The sequence below is a fragment of the Oncorhynchus nerka genome, linkage group LG23, assembly GCF_034236695.1.
Source record: "Oncorhynchus nerka isolate Pitt River linkage group LG23, Oner_Uvic_2.0, whole genome shotgun sequence".
Lineage (NCBI taxonomy): Eukaryota > Metazoa > Chordata > Actinopteri > Salmoniformes > Salmonidae > Oncorhynchus > Oncorhynchus nerka.
Window position 1 is genome coordinate 41727742 of NC_088418.1, and position 15108 is coordinate 41742849.

Sequence of the window (15108 nt, forward strand, 5' to 3'; positions counted from 1 at the left end):
CTACATGCAATATGGTTGGTCTATTTCACCAACCAGAAGATGCTCTCCAGTTTTGTGATGAAACAAAGGTGTGGTTGAATTTATTCTGCAACTGTGTCTTCTTCTTGTCTTTTTTTATTTAACTAGGCAAGTCATTTAAGAACAAATTCTAATTTACAATGACAGCCTACCCCGGCCAAACCCAGACAACGTTCTGCTAATTGTGCACCATTCTAAGGGACTCCCAATCACGGCCATATGTGATGCAGCCTGGATTCAACCCAGGGACTGTAGTGAAGCCTCTTGCACTGAGATGCTGTGCCTTCGACCCTGCGCCACTCGGGAGACCAATATATATATACAGTGGGGCAAAAAAGTATTTAGTCAGCCACCAATTGTGCAAGTTCTCCCACTTAAAAAGATGAGAGAGGCCTGTAATTTTCATCATAGGTACACAAGTATGACAGACAAAATTAAGGGGAACAAATCCAGAAAATCACATTGTAGGATGTTTTATGAATTTATTTGCAAATTATGGTGGAAAATAAGTATTTGGTCATCTACAAACAAGCAAGATTTCTGGCTCTCACAGACCTGTAACTTCTTCTTTAAGAGGCTCCTCTGTCCTCCACTTGTTACCTGTATTAATGGCACCTGTTTGAACTTGTTATCAGTATAAAAGACACCTGTCCACAACCTCAAACAGTCACACTCCAAACTCCACTAGGGCCAAGACCAAAGAGCTGTCAAAGGACACCAGAAACAAAATTGTAGACCTGCACCAGGCTGGGAAGACTGAATCTGCAATAGGTAAGCAGCTTGGTTTGAAGAAATCCACTGTGGAAGCAATTATTAGGAAATGGAAGACATACAAGACCAAATAGGTCCACAGACGATGCAATCTCAACCACACTGCACACTGCCCTAACCCACCTGGACAAGAGGAATACCTATGTGAGAATGCTGTTCATCGACTACAGCTCGGCATTCAACACCATAGTACCCTCCAAGCTCGTCATCAAGCTCGAGACCCTGGGTCTCGACCCCGCCCTGTGCAACTGGGTACTGGACTTCCTGACGGGCCGCCCCCAGGTGGTGAGGGTAGGCAACAACATCTCCTCCCCCTCAACACGGGGGCCCCACAAGGGTGCGTTCTGAGCCCTCTCCTGTACTCCCTGTTCACCCACGACTGCGTGGCCATGCACGCCTCCAACTCAATCATCAAGTTTGCGGACGACACAACAGTGGTAGGCTTGATTACCAACAACGACGAGACGGCCTACAGGGAGGAGGTGAGGGCCCTCGGAGTGTGGTGTCAGGAAAATAACCTCACACTCAACGTCAACAAAACTAAGGAGATGATTGTGGACTTCAGGAAACAGCAGAGGGAACACCCCCCTATCCACATCGATGGAACAGTAGTGGAGAGGGTAGCAAGTTTTAAGTTCCTCGGCATACACATCACAGACAAACTGAATTGGTCCACTCACACTGACAGCGTCGTGAAGAAGGCGCAGCAGCGCCTCTTCAACCTCAGGAGGCTGAAGAAATTCGGCTTGTCACCAAAAGCACTCACAAACTTCTACAGATGCACAATCGAGAGCATCCTGGCGGGCTGTATCACCGCCTGGTACGGCAACTGCTCCGCCCACAACCGTAAGGCTCTCCAGAGGGTAGTGAGGTCTGCACAACGCATCACCGGGGCAAACTACCTGCCCTCCAGGACACCTACACCACCCGATGTTACAGGAAGGCCATAAAGATCATCAAGGACATCAACCACCCGAACCACTGCCTGTTCACCCCGCTATCATCCAGAAGGCGAGGTCAGTACAGGTGCATCAAAGCTGGGACCGAGAGACTGAAAAACAGCTTCTATCTCAAGGCCATCAGACTGTTAAACAGCCACCACTAACATTGAGTGGCTGTTGCCAACACACTGTCATTGACACTGACCCAACTCCAGCCACTTTAATAATGGGAATTGATGGGAAATGATGTAAATATATCACTAGCCACTTTAAACAATGCTACCTTATATAATGTTACTTACCCTACATTATTCATCTCATATGCATACGTATATCCTGTACTCTACATCATCGACTGCATCCTTATGTAATACATGTATCACTAGCCACTTTAACTATGCCACTTTGTTTACTTTGTCTACATACTCATCTCATATGTATATACTGTACTCGATACCATCTACTGTATGCTGCTCTGTACCATCACTCATTCATATATCCTTATGTACATATTCTTTATCCCCTTACACTGTGTATAAGACAGTAGTTTTGGAATTGTTAGTTATATTACTTGTTGGTTATCACTGCATTGTCGGAACTAGAAGCACAAGCATTTCGCTACACTCGCATTAACACCTGCTAACCATGTGTATGTGACAAATAAAATTTGATTTGATTTGATTTGACCACTGATAATCTCCCTCGATCTGGGGCTCCACGCAAGATCTCACCCTGTGGGGTCAAAATGATCACAAGAACGGTGAGCAAAAATCCCAGAACCACACGGGGGGACCTAGTGAATGACCTGCAGAGAGCTGGGACCAAAAGTAACAAAGCCTACCATCAGCAAGGGCATTGAAGATGAAACGTGGCTGGGTCTTTCAGCATGACAATGATCCCAAACACACCGCCCGGGCAACAAAGGAGTGGCTTCGTAAGAAGCATTTCAAGGTCCTGGAGTGGCCTAGCCAGTCTCCAGATCTCAACCCCATAGAAAATCTTTGGAGGGAGTTGAAAGTCTGTGTTGCCCAGCAACAGCCCCAAAACATCACTGCTCTAGAGGAGATCTGCATGGAGGAATGGGCCAAAATACCAGCAACAGTGTGTGAAAACCATGTGAAGACTTACAAAAAACGTTTGACCTCTGTCATTGCCAATAAAGGGTATATAACAAAGTATTGAGATAAACTTTTGTTATTGACCAAATACTTATTTTCCACCATAATTTGCAAATAAATTCATAAAAAATCCTACAATGTGATTTTCTGGATTTTTTTCCTCATTTTGTCTGTCATAGTTGAAGTGTACCTATGATGAAAATTACAGGCCTCTCTCATCTTTTTAAGTGGGAGAACTTGCACAATTGGTGGCTGGCTAAATACTTTTTTGCCCCACTGTATGTATGTATGTATGTATGTATGTATGTATGTATGTATGTATGTATGTATGTATATATATATATATATATATATATATATATATCATGGTAACAAGGCATATGAACTAACAGGTTATAAAGCAAACAATGCAATTGTCACAACACAATAGGTTGTAAACAAATTATAGCTATTTTTTTGGTTTGACTATCGCAGTGATTTTACTCACACACCGCTACTGGTAAAGACCCAGCTCCCAGGGCAGATGAGAGCTAGCCCCCTTTTCTGAAGTGGAAAACTGCTGCATATTGGATGATGTAACTGAGTGAGATCTGATGGAATTTCGCCCTGTTGATGTTGACTTGCGGAGAACAGGCGATAAATGGGAGAATGAAGCATGTGGGCCATTAAAATCAGCATAATAGTGTGCAGTATAAAATAACTGCATAAAGACAAAGGATTATGCTATTTCAATGAGCTATTATGGCAAACATTTCGCTATTATCACACATTTAAGTTAGGACTTCAGGATTGTTTTCGTTTCCAATAAATGCATGGGTCTACACAAGGAATTTCTATTAGGCCTACATCTATCTACAGATGAGCAGGCTACATTGGAAGGTTTATTCTCATGCGTCTGAGCTGAGCTGTGCGTGGGAGCAGACAGGCAAGGAGCTGTCAGTGGCACGCAAACTCCATGGCCATAAATAACATGATAATTCCCAGATGCGGTCTTCTCTCCTCCATCCTCATACATGCATACACTCTCTCTCTCTCTCTCTGTTTCATGCGAATAACATATTGGACTGTGACACACAACACAAATCTACGATAGGCAATAGCCTACATGTTTCATTCTATTACGTGGCACGTATTTGAATCTAGTTCCAAAACCGTTATCTGTAAAAGGCAGCGGATGCTGAGGCAGAGATGGGCTATGGGTGCAGCCTTGCAATGAAACTAAAGAAAGGGTTGACAAATCTTGGAAGATGGACGTATCTATAGGCTACATCAGTTTAGGCTAATGTACTTACTCTGCGTAACCAGTGGCCCACGGCAATCTCTCCGTCTCTTTGAGGATGAGAATCGGCCGCCCTATGTGATCTGCGGAGCACTCGATTTCATCCTGGGTCAGTCCTAGGAACTCGGGTCTCGTGTATGGGAATTTCAGCGGCAGTTCTGATCCGGAATAGTCACCTTCAGCGCCACCAGCCACAACGCCTCCCATGAAATTGGCCACCGCAGATTTAACCCGAGTGAGCATGTTTGTGCCGCGTCGTGTGTCGGTGCTGTGCGGTGCTCCAGCGCGGCTCCCCTTTCCCGAATTTCCCCCCAGCTCGGCGACACGTTTCGACGACAGCGCGAAGGATGCAAAAAATACCTCCTCCTATTCAGGATTTTATTCAAAGCCGCTGGAGAGAGAGCTAAAGTCCCCTTGTGGACGCGGAAATACACTCGCGATTAACAGAGTCATGTGATTCCAGCCTATCAAGCTGCTGGATTTGGTCGCCAGGGCCACCGCACGAGCACTGAGCTATAGGGTTGACTAACAGTTGAGGGTCAAATGTATCACTTATCCTGTGATCTTGAGCATTGTAGACAATGTCTACAACCTGTCAGGGACAACCCCTGGACTTACACACATCGTGGACTTTCCCAGAGGTGTGTGTTATCATGGGGCAACTTTTGTTTTAGAAATGGGGGGGACATTTATATATCTATATTTTTATTTTATTTTTATAAATGTTTTATCCAGTTGGTTAAACACTTCAAAACACCCTACCTGACCATTCGGAGGGTCTGCATGGTCCTAAAAAACACTGTTGCCTTGTTTGGTATCACATTCAAATTATAAAACTGGAGGAGATAAAAATGCAATTTCTGAATGTTGTCCCCAGTGAAAGTTGCTCCCCTGTGTGTTATTATAATTGGGTCCGCAATATGCCAAAATGCACTAGCTGGCACTAGCTAGCCCTACCTGGTTACTGGCTATAGTCATGCTAGCTAGTCGTAGCTAGCAGTGACAAAAAATAAAAACATTAACTGTTCTTCTGTGTTTCATGGAAACACCCAAACATTACACTTGAAATCAAAAATATGTATTTAATGATAGCCTCATGGAGAACCAGGCTTCCCTAATATGGGTAAGCCTGGGGAGGTTCTCAATAGAGGTGGAACCCTGGTAATATGCTGCATTCAAAACAACTGAGAACTCAGATCTTGGAACTAAATCTCTGACTTCTGACTTCAGTGCGTTCAAGGCAACTGGGATCTCGAAAGAAAACAAGCTCGGACTGGGAACAATCGCTTTCAATGGTCATCCAACTTAGAAATTCTGGCATCTTTCTAGAGCTCCGACTTTCCGACCTGAAGATCACTAACGCCATGATTTTACCTCATTTGTTTCAGAGTTCCCAGTTGTCTTGAAAGCACCAATAGTGCTCACTAGATTAGTATCGTAGGTGCAACAGTGCATGACAATTCTTTTTACAGTCTATAGTGAGGATGGCTGGGAAATCGCTGATTACAGTTTTTCTCAGTCGCTTTGGTGCATTTCTTAGATCAAAAGTGCAATTCTTGATACTACTTGTACAAATTCCAAATCATCTAGTCACTTGTGCATATCATTAAAGCAATTTCTTATTCCTTTGAACAAATTGCAATTGATAATGTACAAGTGTCAGCTTTTTTTCCACATTATCAATTGCTCATGTCATGTTGATCAAAATATAGTAGATGGTTCTCTGTTGAATAGTCTTACCCCTCAAAACATCTAGGTATTAGGTCCTTGCATAAGCCATTACATGCAAAATTGTTGAACTATTTGTCATAAACTGTCAAGCATAGTTTTACCCATTTCTATTAGACCTTTTGTACAAAAACGTGAATTAATGAATCGTGCAGGTGAAATTGACCCTCTCCCATGAAGGAATGGAAAGTGTTAGTTCAACAAACAATCAACCAGTTGTCTAAATTGCTCAAAGGTGCATTTCATGAAGAATCATTTGGCAAGCATATATAGACAGACCACAACACAGAGTTGCAATTTTCCAATAATGGATGGACCAGGAAACGAACAGGTTCAACAGCCAAGAGGAGGAAGAAGAGGAGCATGGATGCGTGGTGGAAGGCAAAACAGAGGATGAAGCAGAAGAGGACATAGGCGCATATCTGATGACATAAGGGCCACTATTGTAGACCATGTTGTCAATCATGGCCTTACAATGGCTGAGGCGGGTCGAAGGGTGTAGCCGAATATTGGGAGATCAACCGAGTCCTCAATAGTTCAAACGTTTCGAAGAGAGAACAGTGTACAGTGCACTGTTACTGTATATAAGCAGTATACTGTATACTTCCTACAATGCTTCATATTACAGTAGTCCACTTGTATTTCACAGCATACAGAAATATACTCTATACAGATACATACTGCACCTTACATGCACCCACCTGTATGTTTTTGTCACGCCCTGGTCGAAGTATTTTGTGTTTATCTTCATTTATTTGGTCAGGCCAGGGTGTGGCATGGGTTTTTGTATGTGGTGTGTATGTATTGGGATTGTAGCTTAGTGGTGTGTTCTAGTTAAGTCTATGGCTGTCTGAAGTGGTTCTCAATCAGAGGCAGGTGTTTATCGTTGTCTCTGATTGGGAACCATATTTAGGCAGCCATATTCTTTGAGTCTTTGGTGGGTGATTGTCCTTAGTGTCCTTGTTCCTGTCTCTGTGTTAGTTTACACAAGTATAGGCTGTTTCGGTTTTCGTTACGTTCATTACGTTCTTTGTTTTGTAGTGTTTGTATTGATTCGTGTTTTACGTTTGTTTATTGAACATGGATCGCAATCTACACGCCGCATTTTGGTCCGACTCTCCTTCACTACAAGAGAACCGTTACAGAATCACCCACCAACCAAGGACCAAGCGGCGTGGTAAACAGAGGCAGCAGCAACAGCAGCAGCAGGAGAAGCGACAGGTGCAGCAGGAGCAACAGCAGCAGCAGGAGAAGCAGCAAAGGCAGCAGCAGGAGAAGCAACAGAGTTAGCAGCAGCAGCAGCAGCAGTGGGAGAGGCTGCACTATTTGGAAAATGGACTTGGGAGGAGATCCTTGACGGGAAAGGACCCTGGGCAGAGCCAGGGGAATATTGCCGCCCCAAAGCCGAGCTGGAGGCAGCGAAAGCAGAGAGGCGGCATTATGAGGAGCTAGCACGGCAGAGCGGCTGGAAGCCCGAGAGGCACCCCCAAAAATCTCTTGGGGGTGGCACAGGGAGAGTGTGGCAGAGTCAGGAGTCAGACCTGAGCCAACTCCCCCTGTTTACTGTAAGGAGCCATGGATGGAATTGGAGCTGTCGGCGAAGCTGAGTGCTGAGTCTGAGAGTGTTGAGGATGTATTGGACAGAGTAGAGAGAAAGCTGTTGGTTTGGCATAGTATGCACGGCATTCGCCCTGAGGAGCGTGTTAGCTGTCCGATGTCACCCGTGTCAGTTCCTCGTACTCAGCCTGAAACGTGTGTTGGAGTTCCGGGGGATTTGATGCCGGCTATACACACCAGGTCTCCAGTACACCTTCACAACCCGGTGTGTCCTGTTCCTTGCACTCACCCGGAGGTGCGTGGCCCGGTACCACTAGTGCCAGCTCCCCGCACCAGGCTTCCTGTGTGTGTCCCGCCTGTCCAGCGCTGCCGGAGCCTTCCCCTCCAGCGTTGCCGGAGCTTCCCGTCTGCCCAGCGCCGCCTGTGCCGCCAGTCTGCCCAGCGCCGCCAGTCTGCCCAGCGCTGCCAGAGCCTTTCGCCTCTCCAGCGCTGCCAGAGTCTCTCGTCTATCTAGCACTGCCAGAGCCTTCCTCATCTCCAGCGCTGTCAGAGTCTCCCGCTTGTTCAGCGCTGCAGGAGCCTTTCTCCTCTCCTGCGCTGCCGGAGTCTCCTGCCTGTTCAGCGCTGCCAGAACCTTCCTCCTCTACAGCGCTGCTGGAGTCTCCTGCCTGTTCAGCGCAGCCAGAGCTGCCAGCCTATATGAAGCAGCCAGAGCTGCCAGCCTGCATGGAGCAGCCAGAGCAGTCAGTCTGCATGAAGCAGCCAGAGATGTCAGTCTGCATGAAGCAGCCAGAGCTGTCAGTCTGCATGAAGCTGCCAGTCTGCATGGAGCAGCCAGAGATGTCAGTCTGCATGGAGCAGCCAGAGCTGTCAGTCTGCATGGAGCAGCCAGAGCTGTCAGTCTGCATGGAGCAGCCAGAGCTGCCAGTCTGCATAGAGCTGCCAGTCTGCAAGGAGCTGCCAGTCTGCACAGAGCTGCCAGTCTGCACGGAGCTGTCAGTCTGTAAGGAGCTGCCAGTCTGCACGGAGCAGCCAGAGCCGCCAGTCAGCATGGAGCAGCCAGATCCGTCAGTCTGCCAGGATCCGCCAGTCAGCCAGACTCTTCCAGATCTGCCAGTCAACCAGACTCTTCCAGATCTGCTAGTCAACCAGACTCTTCCAGATCCACCAGTCAACCAGACTCTTCCAGATCCGCCAGTCAGCCGGGATCTGCCAGAACTGCCAGTCGGCCAGGATCCGCCAGTCAGCCAGGATCTGCCAGATCTGCCAGTCAGCCAGACTCTTCCAGATCTGCCAGTCAGCCAGACTCTTCCGGATCTGCCAGTCAACCAGTCAACCAGACTCTTCCAGATCTGCCAGTCAACCAGACTCTTCCAGATCTGCCAGTCAACCAGACTCTTCCAGATCCGCCAGTCAACCAGACTCTTCCAGATCAGCCAGTCAACCAGACTCTTCCAGATCCGCCAGTCAACCAGACTCTTCCAGATCCGCCAGTCAACCAGACTCTTCCAGATCCGCCAGTCAACCAGACTCTTCCAGATCTGCCAGTCAACCAGACTCTTCCAGATCCGCCAGTCAACCAGACTCTTCCAGATCAGCCAGTCAACCAGACTCTTCCAGATCCGCCAGTCAACCAGACTCTTCCAGATCCGCCAGTCAACCAGACTCTTCCAGATCCGCCAGTCAACCAGACTCTTCCAGATCCGCCAGTCAGCCAGCATCTGCCAGATCCGCCAGTCAGCCAGGATCTGGTAGATCCATCAACCTGCCTGAGCTTCCCCTCAGTCCCGAGCTTCCCCTCAGTCCCGAGCTGCCCCTCAGTCCCGAGCTGCCCCTCAGTCCCGATCTGCTCCTCAGTCCAGTGGGTTTCTGGGTGAGGACTACTAGGCCATGGTCGGCGGCGAGGGTAGACTATCCAGGGACGCGAGCAGGAGGGACTAAGACATTGATTGAGTGGTGTCCACGTCCTGCACCGGAGCCGCCACCATGGACAGACGCCCACCCGGACCCTCCCTATTGTTTTGAGGTGCGTCCGGGAGTCCGCACCTTAAGGGGGGGGGGGGGGGGGGGGGAGGGTTCTGTCACGTCCTGGTCGAAGTATTTTGTGTTTATCTTCATTTATTTGGTCAGGCCAGGGTGTGGCATGGGTTTTTGTATGTGTTGTGTATGTATTGGGATTGTAGCTTAGTGGGGTGTTCTAGTTAAGTCTATGGCTGTCTGAAGTGGTTCTCAATCAGAGGCAGGTGTTTATCGTTATCTCTGATTGGGAACCATATTTAGGCAGCCATATTCTTTGAGTGTTTGGTGGGTGATTGTCCTTAGTGTCCTTGTTCCTGTCTCTGTGTTAGTTTACACAAGTATAGGCTGTTTCGGTTTTCGTTACGTTCATTACGTTCTTTGTTTTTGTTTTTGGATCGCAATCCACATGCCGCATTTTGGTCCGACTCTCCTTCACTACAAGAGAACCGTTACAGTTTTACAGTAAAATGTGTGTTCGCATAGATTTTGTCTATGTGAAAGTGTGCGATGCATCACTGCATTTCCCCACATAGGACTGCAAGATTACCTCAAACCGGTGGCAGAGGACGCCTTTTCACACCTCAACAGGAGGAGGCTATTTGCACCATGGTCCTAGCAAACAATGCCATGAGACTCAGGGAAATACAAAGGACCATTATAGAAGACAACGATGTCTTTGAAAACATCCATATGGTTAACATCTCAACCATCGACAGGGTGCTGCATAGAAACCAGATGAGTATGAAACAGCTGTACCGTGTACCATTCCAAAGGAATGAGGACAGAGCTAAGGAGCTATGGTACCCGTATGTACAGGTAAAACATATATCTATGTAACTACTGGATGGAAATTATAAATGTAATGGCTGTGCTCAATGCAATGGCACTTATAAATGTAGATCCTTCAAACACCCACAAACAGGGAAATCGATCCCAATAAAAGGTGTTATTACGTGCTCAACTAAGGCAGTTATTTATCTTATAACTTGTCCTTGTGGTAAAAATTATGTAGATAAAACAAAGTGCGAATTAAAAGTACGTATCTCAGAGCATCGTAGCACCATTAGGTGTAAAAACTTTACTTATCCAGTTGCGGCCCACTTCTTGGAGGCAGGCCACTCGATTTAGTTTCTGCGTTATATTGGCATCGAACATGTCACTCTCCCTAGGAGAGGGGGTGACCTTGATAATTTATTGTTAAGACGAGAGGCTGCCTGGATCTTCAATTTAAAGACCCTTGCGCCCTTCGGTCTCAACGTAGACTTTGATCTGAAGCCATTCTTGTGATTATTGTGACTTTGCCATTGTAATTGTTTGTAAACTTGTGTAGTCAAATTAATCTATGATCGTATGCTATCCATTTGTTGTTTGTATGCTGTTCTTTGTATGACATTTTAATATTTGATTACTAACCAATGATATTAGGCCACTCTTGGCCATGATTACAGACACCTGTGTCTTTTGACACTATATAAACGAGTCATCCCGCAGTGTTTGTGATTATACCCTGATGAAGACAGCTTGGCTGTCGAAACGTTGGTAATTACATTTTTGCATCTGAGCTCCTAGAGTGTGCGGCTCTCTTTTATTTTCAAGTTTCTACTCCGCTAGCCAGCACCTCGTCTTAATAGGTGTGCGTTTCTTTCTCTTCTATATAATACTGTTAAAGTACACAGTTACATTGACAACATGCCTAAACATTTTGACGACCTTGTTCAAAATCAAATCAAATTTTATTTGTCACATACACATGGTTAGCAGATGTTAATGCGAGTGTAGCGAAATGCTTGTGAACAATGACTCAATGACTTACCATTCTGATGACACTGACATGATCATTGGCATGAATATTTACTTTTGAGAGATGTACTAAGGATTTTTAGTGACTGACTAGCTTTAGAAACATATCTATTGTATATTGCAGTTTGTACAAATTGATCTGAGAAATGCACTTATTATTTTGCACATGTTAGGGATGATGTGAAAAATGCACCAAAGCGACTGAGAAAAACTGTAAAACCCCATCCAAATATCTTTAGAGTATACCGATTTTGTGTATAAAGCACACTTCTGACAAAACAGATTTAAGTTTTTCCTCCAGGTTCTCCATTTTCTGCAATGTTGCAAAACAGCATATGGAACAACTCTCTGCAAAATGTGTCCTTCCTAGTCTGAAAACAGTGACGAACAATACCAAATTCTCCAGACCTCCAAGGTCCGTGTACATTTTGTTATTTTGATTGTCGAGTCAAAAATGGAAAAACAGAAAACAGCTCATTTTCTTTTTTTGTTTCTGAATTTGAAAAATGAAAATTGGAGAAGACTTGTTTTCTCATTTATATTGTTGAAATTGGTTGGACACGGAATAATGAAAAACAAATAACAACAATAAGAATTTCATTTTTTATTTTTGTTTTTTTCTATTTGTTCACACCTGGAAGCACACTCCCCCCTCATAGAATATTCACGGGGCTTAGGGTGTGTGTTTACAGTCTGGGTTGGCAGCACAAAGAAATTATTAGACTGTGTGAGTGTGACAGGAAGATAAAAATACTTATGTTAGCTAAGATGCAGAACTTAATATTAAGTTAGCATGCCAATATAACAAACTCAACAACAGCTGAACAAAGTTGGTGTCATGGATCCCTCTGGAACCTTCATTGCGCACACCTGGCCTCTATTCCCACTGATTAGTATGTTATATGTGTGCTCTGTTCCCTCTGTCTTTGTCGGTTATTGTTCCCATGTCTGTTGGTGGTGTGAGTACCTATACGTTGGTGCAGCTGTTATGCTGCGTGCTATATATATTGTGTCTTTCGGGTATCGTCCCATGGCGTTCAATGAGGTTTACCCTCACTCTTTTGTTTGGGTACAGCCCAGTGTTTTTGTATACATGTTTGTTTTGTGTGTATTAAAAACCCCTATTGTGTATTCCTGCGTCTGTCTCCAAAATTCTTTATACCAGCGTGACAGTTGGCTTGCTCTAGCTAGCAGGTTGCAAGCTAGACCCACCTGGTTAATGACTATAGACATGCTAGCTAGTAATAGCTATTGGAAGTAAGTTAGTCCCTCAACATGCTACAAGATGTAGCTGCCCGGCCAGAGCTACCTGCTGCAGAAAGGCCAGATTTCTCCATTACTTTCTGAAGCCAATTTAGCTAGATCTTCTGTCAGCTGCTGGTGTTTATTGACTGAACAATAATGAACAGCAGATATTATAAATGGTTACCTATCTGGCACTTTCCTTAGCTAACTTAGCTATTGCTTACACATACAACAATATCCAATCAAGCAATAGTCAGAGCAGATCTGTGCGTGTGTGTTTGTGGTGTGAGAGAGTTCTGAATGTTCCCGCAGCAGGAAATCACAGTATGGCATCTCATGTGATCATCATGAACTTCATGTAATTACATCAGCCAATACAATAAGTTACATTTACATTTAAGTCATTTAGCAGACGCTCTTATCCAGAGCGACTTACAAATTGGTGCTTTCACCTTATGACATCCAGTGGAACAGCCACTTTACAATAGTGCATCTAGGTCTTTTAAGGGGGGGGGGGGTGAGAAGGATTACTTTATCCTATCCTAGGTATTCCTTAAAGAGGTGGGGTTTCAGGTGTCTCCGGAAGGTGGTGATTGACTCCGCTGTCCTGGCGCCGTGAGGGAGTTTGTTCCACCATTGGGGGGCCAGAGCAGCGAACAGTTTTGACTGGGCTGAGCGGGAACTGTACTTCCTCAGTGGTAGGGAGGCGAGCAGGCCAGAGGTGGATGAACGCAGTGCCCTTGTTTGGGTGTAGGGCCTGATCAGAGCCTGGAGGTACTGAGGTGCCGTTCCCCTCACAGCTCCGTAGGCAAGCACCATGGTCTTGTAGCGGATGCGAGCTTCAACTGGAAGCCAGTGGAGAGAGCGGAGGAGCGGGGTGACGTGAGAGAACTTGGGAAGGTTGAACACCAGACGGGCTGCGGCGTTCTGGATGAGTTGTAGGGGTTTAATGGCACAGGCAGGGAGCCCAGCCAACAGCGAGTTGCAGTAATCCAGACGGGAGATGACAAGTGCCTGGATTAGGACCTGCGCCGCTTCCTGTGTGAGGCAGGGTCGTACTCTGCGGATGTTGTAGAGCATGAACCTACAGGAACGGGCCACCGCCTTGATGTTATTTGAGAACGACAGGGTGTTGTCCAGGATCACGCCAAGGTTCTTAGCGCTCTGGGACGAGGACACAATGGAGTTGTCAACCGTGATGGCGAGATCATGGAACGGGCAGTCCTTCCCCGGGAGGACGAGCAGCTCCGTCTTGCCGAGGTTCAGCTTGAGGTGATGATCCGTCATCCACACTGATATGTCTGCCAGACATGCAGAGATGCGATTCGCCACCTGGTCGTCAGAAGGGGGAAAGGAGAAGATTAATTGTGTGTCGTCTGCATAGCAATGATAGGAGAGACCATGTGAGGTTATGACAGAGCCAAGTGACTTGGTGTATAGCGAGAATAGGAGAGGGCCTAGAACAGAGCCCTGGGGGACACCAGTGGTGAGAGCACGTGATGAGGAGACGGATTCTCGCCACGCCACCTGGTAGGAGCGACCTGTCAGGTAGGACGCAATCCAAGCGTGGGCCGCGCCGGAGATGCCCAACTCGGAGAGGGTGGAGAGGAGGATCTGAAGGTTCACAGTATCGAAGGCAGCCGATAGGTCTAGAAGGATGAGAGCAGAGGAGAGAGAGTTAGCTTTAGCAGTGCGGAGCGCCTCCGTGATACAGAGAAGAGCAGTCTCAGTTGAATAACTAGTCTTGAAACCTGACTGATTTGGATCAAGAAGGTCATTCTGAGAGAGATAGCGGGAGAGCTGGCCAAGGACGGCACGTTCAAGAGTTTTGGAGAGAAAAGAAAGAAGGGATACTGGTCTGTAGTTGTTGACATCGGAGGGATCGAGTGTAGGTTTTTTCAGAAGGGGTGCAACTCTCGCTCTCTTGAAGACGGGAGGGACGTAGCCAGCGGTCAGGGATGAGTTGATGAGCGAGGTGAGGTAAGGGAGAAGGTCACCGGAGATGGTCTGGAGAAGAGAGGAGGGGATAGGGTCAAGCGGGCAGGTTGTTGGGCGGCCGGCCGTCACAAGACGCGAGATGTCATCTGGAGAGAGAGGGGAGAAAGAGGTCAGAGCACAGGGTAGGGCAGTGTGAGCAGAACCAGCGGTGTCGTTTGACTTAGCAAACGAGGATCGGATGTCGTCGACCTTCTTTTCAAAATGGTTGACGAAGTCATCTGCAGAGAGGGAGGAGGGGGGGAGGGGAGGAGGATTCAAGAGGGAGGAGAAGGTGGCAAAGAGCTTCCTAGGGTTAGAGGCAGATGCTTGGAATTTAGAGTGGTAGAAAGTGGCTTTAGCAGCAGAGACAGAGGAGGAAAATGTAGAGAGGAGGGAGTGAAAGGATGCCAGGTCCGCAGGGAGGCGAGTTTTCCTCCATTTCCGCTCGGCTGCCCGGAGCCCTGTTCTGTGAGCTCGCAATGAGTCGTCGAGCCACGGAGCGGGAGGGGAGGACCGAGCCGGCCTGGAGGATAGGGGACATAGAGAGTCAAAGGATGCAGAAAGGGAGGAGAGGAGGGTTGAGGAGGCAGAATCAGGAGATAGGTTGGAGAAGGTTTGAGCAGAGGGAAGAGATGATAGGATGGAAGAGGAGAGA

At 46.8% G+C, this 15108-nt stretch overlaps 1 protein-coding gene across 1 annotated transcript in view; it reads right to left on the minus strand.

Moving 5' to 3' along the window:
* The window catches only part of LOC115106852 (protein phosphatase 1H-like), a 58220-nt gene extending 53684 nt beyond the window's left edge, over window positions 1-4536 (minus strand). Inside the window, exon 1 of the mRNA XM_065008126.1 lies at window positions 4141-4536. Coding sequence (XP_064864198.1) covers window positions 4141-4370 — 230 coding nt within the window. The 5' untranslated portion in view covers window positions 4371-4536. The remainder of the gene's footprint in view (window positions 1-4140) is intronic.
* Between the last annotated feature and the right edge of the window lie 10572 nt (window positions 4537-15108).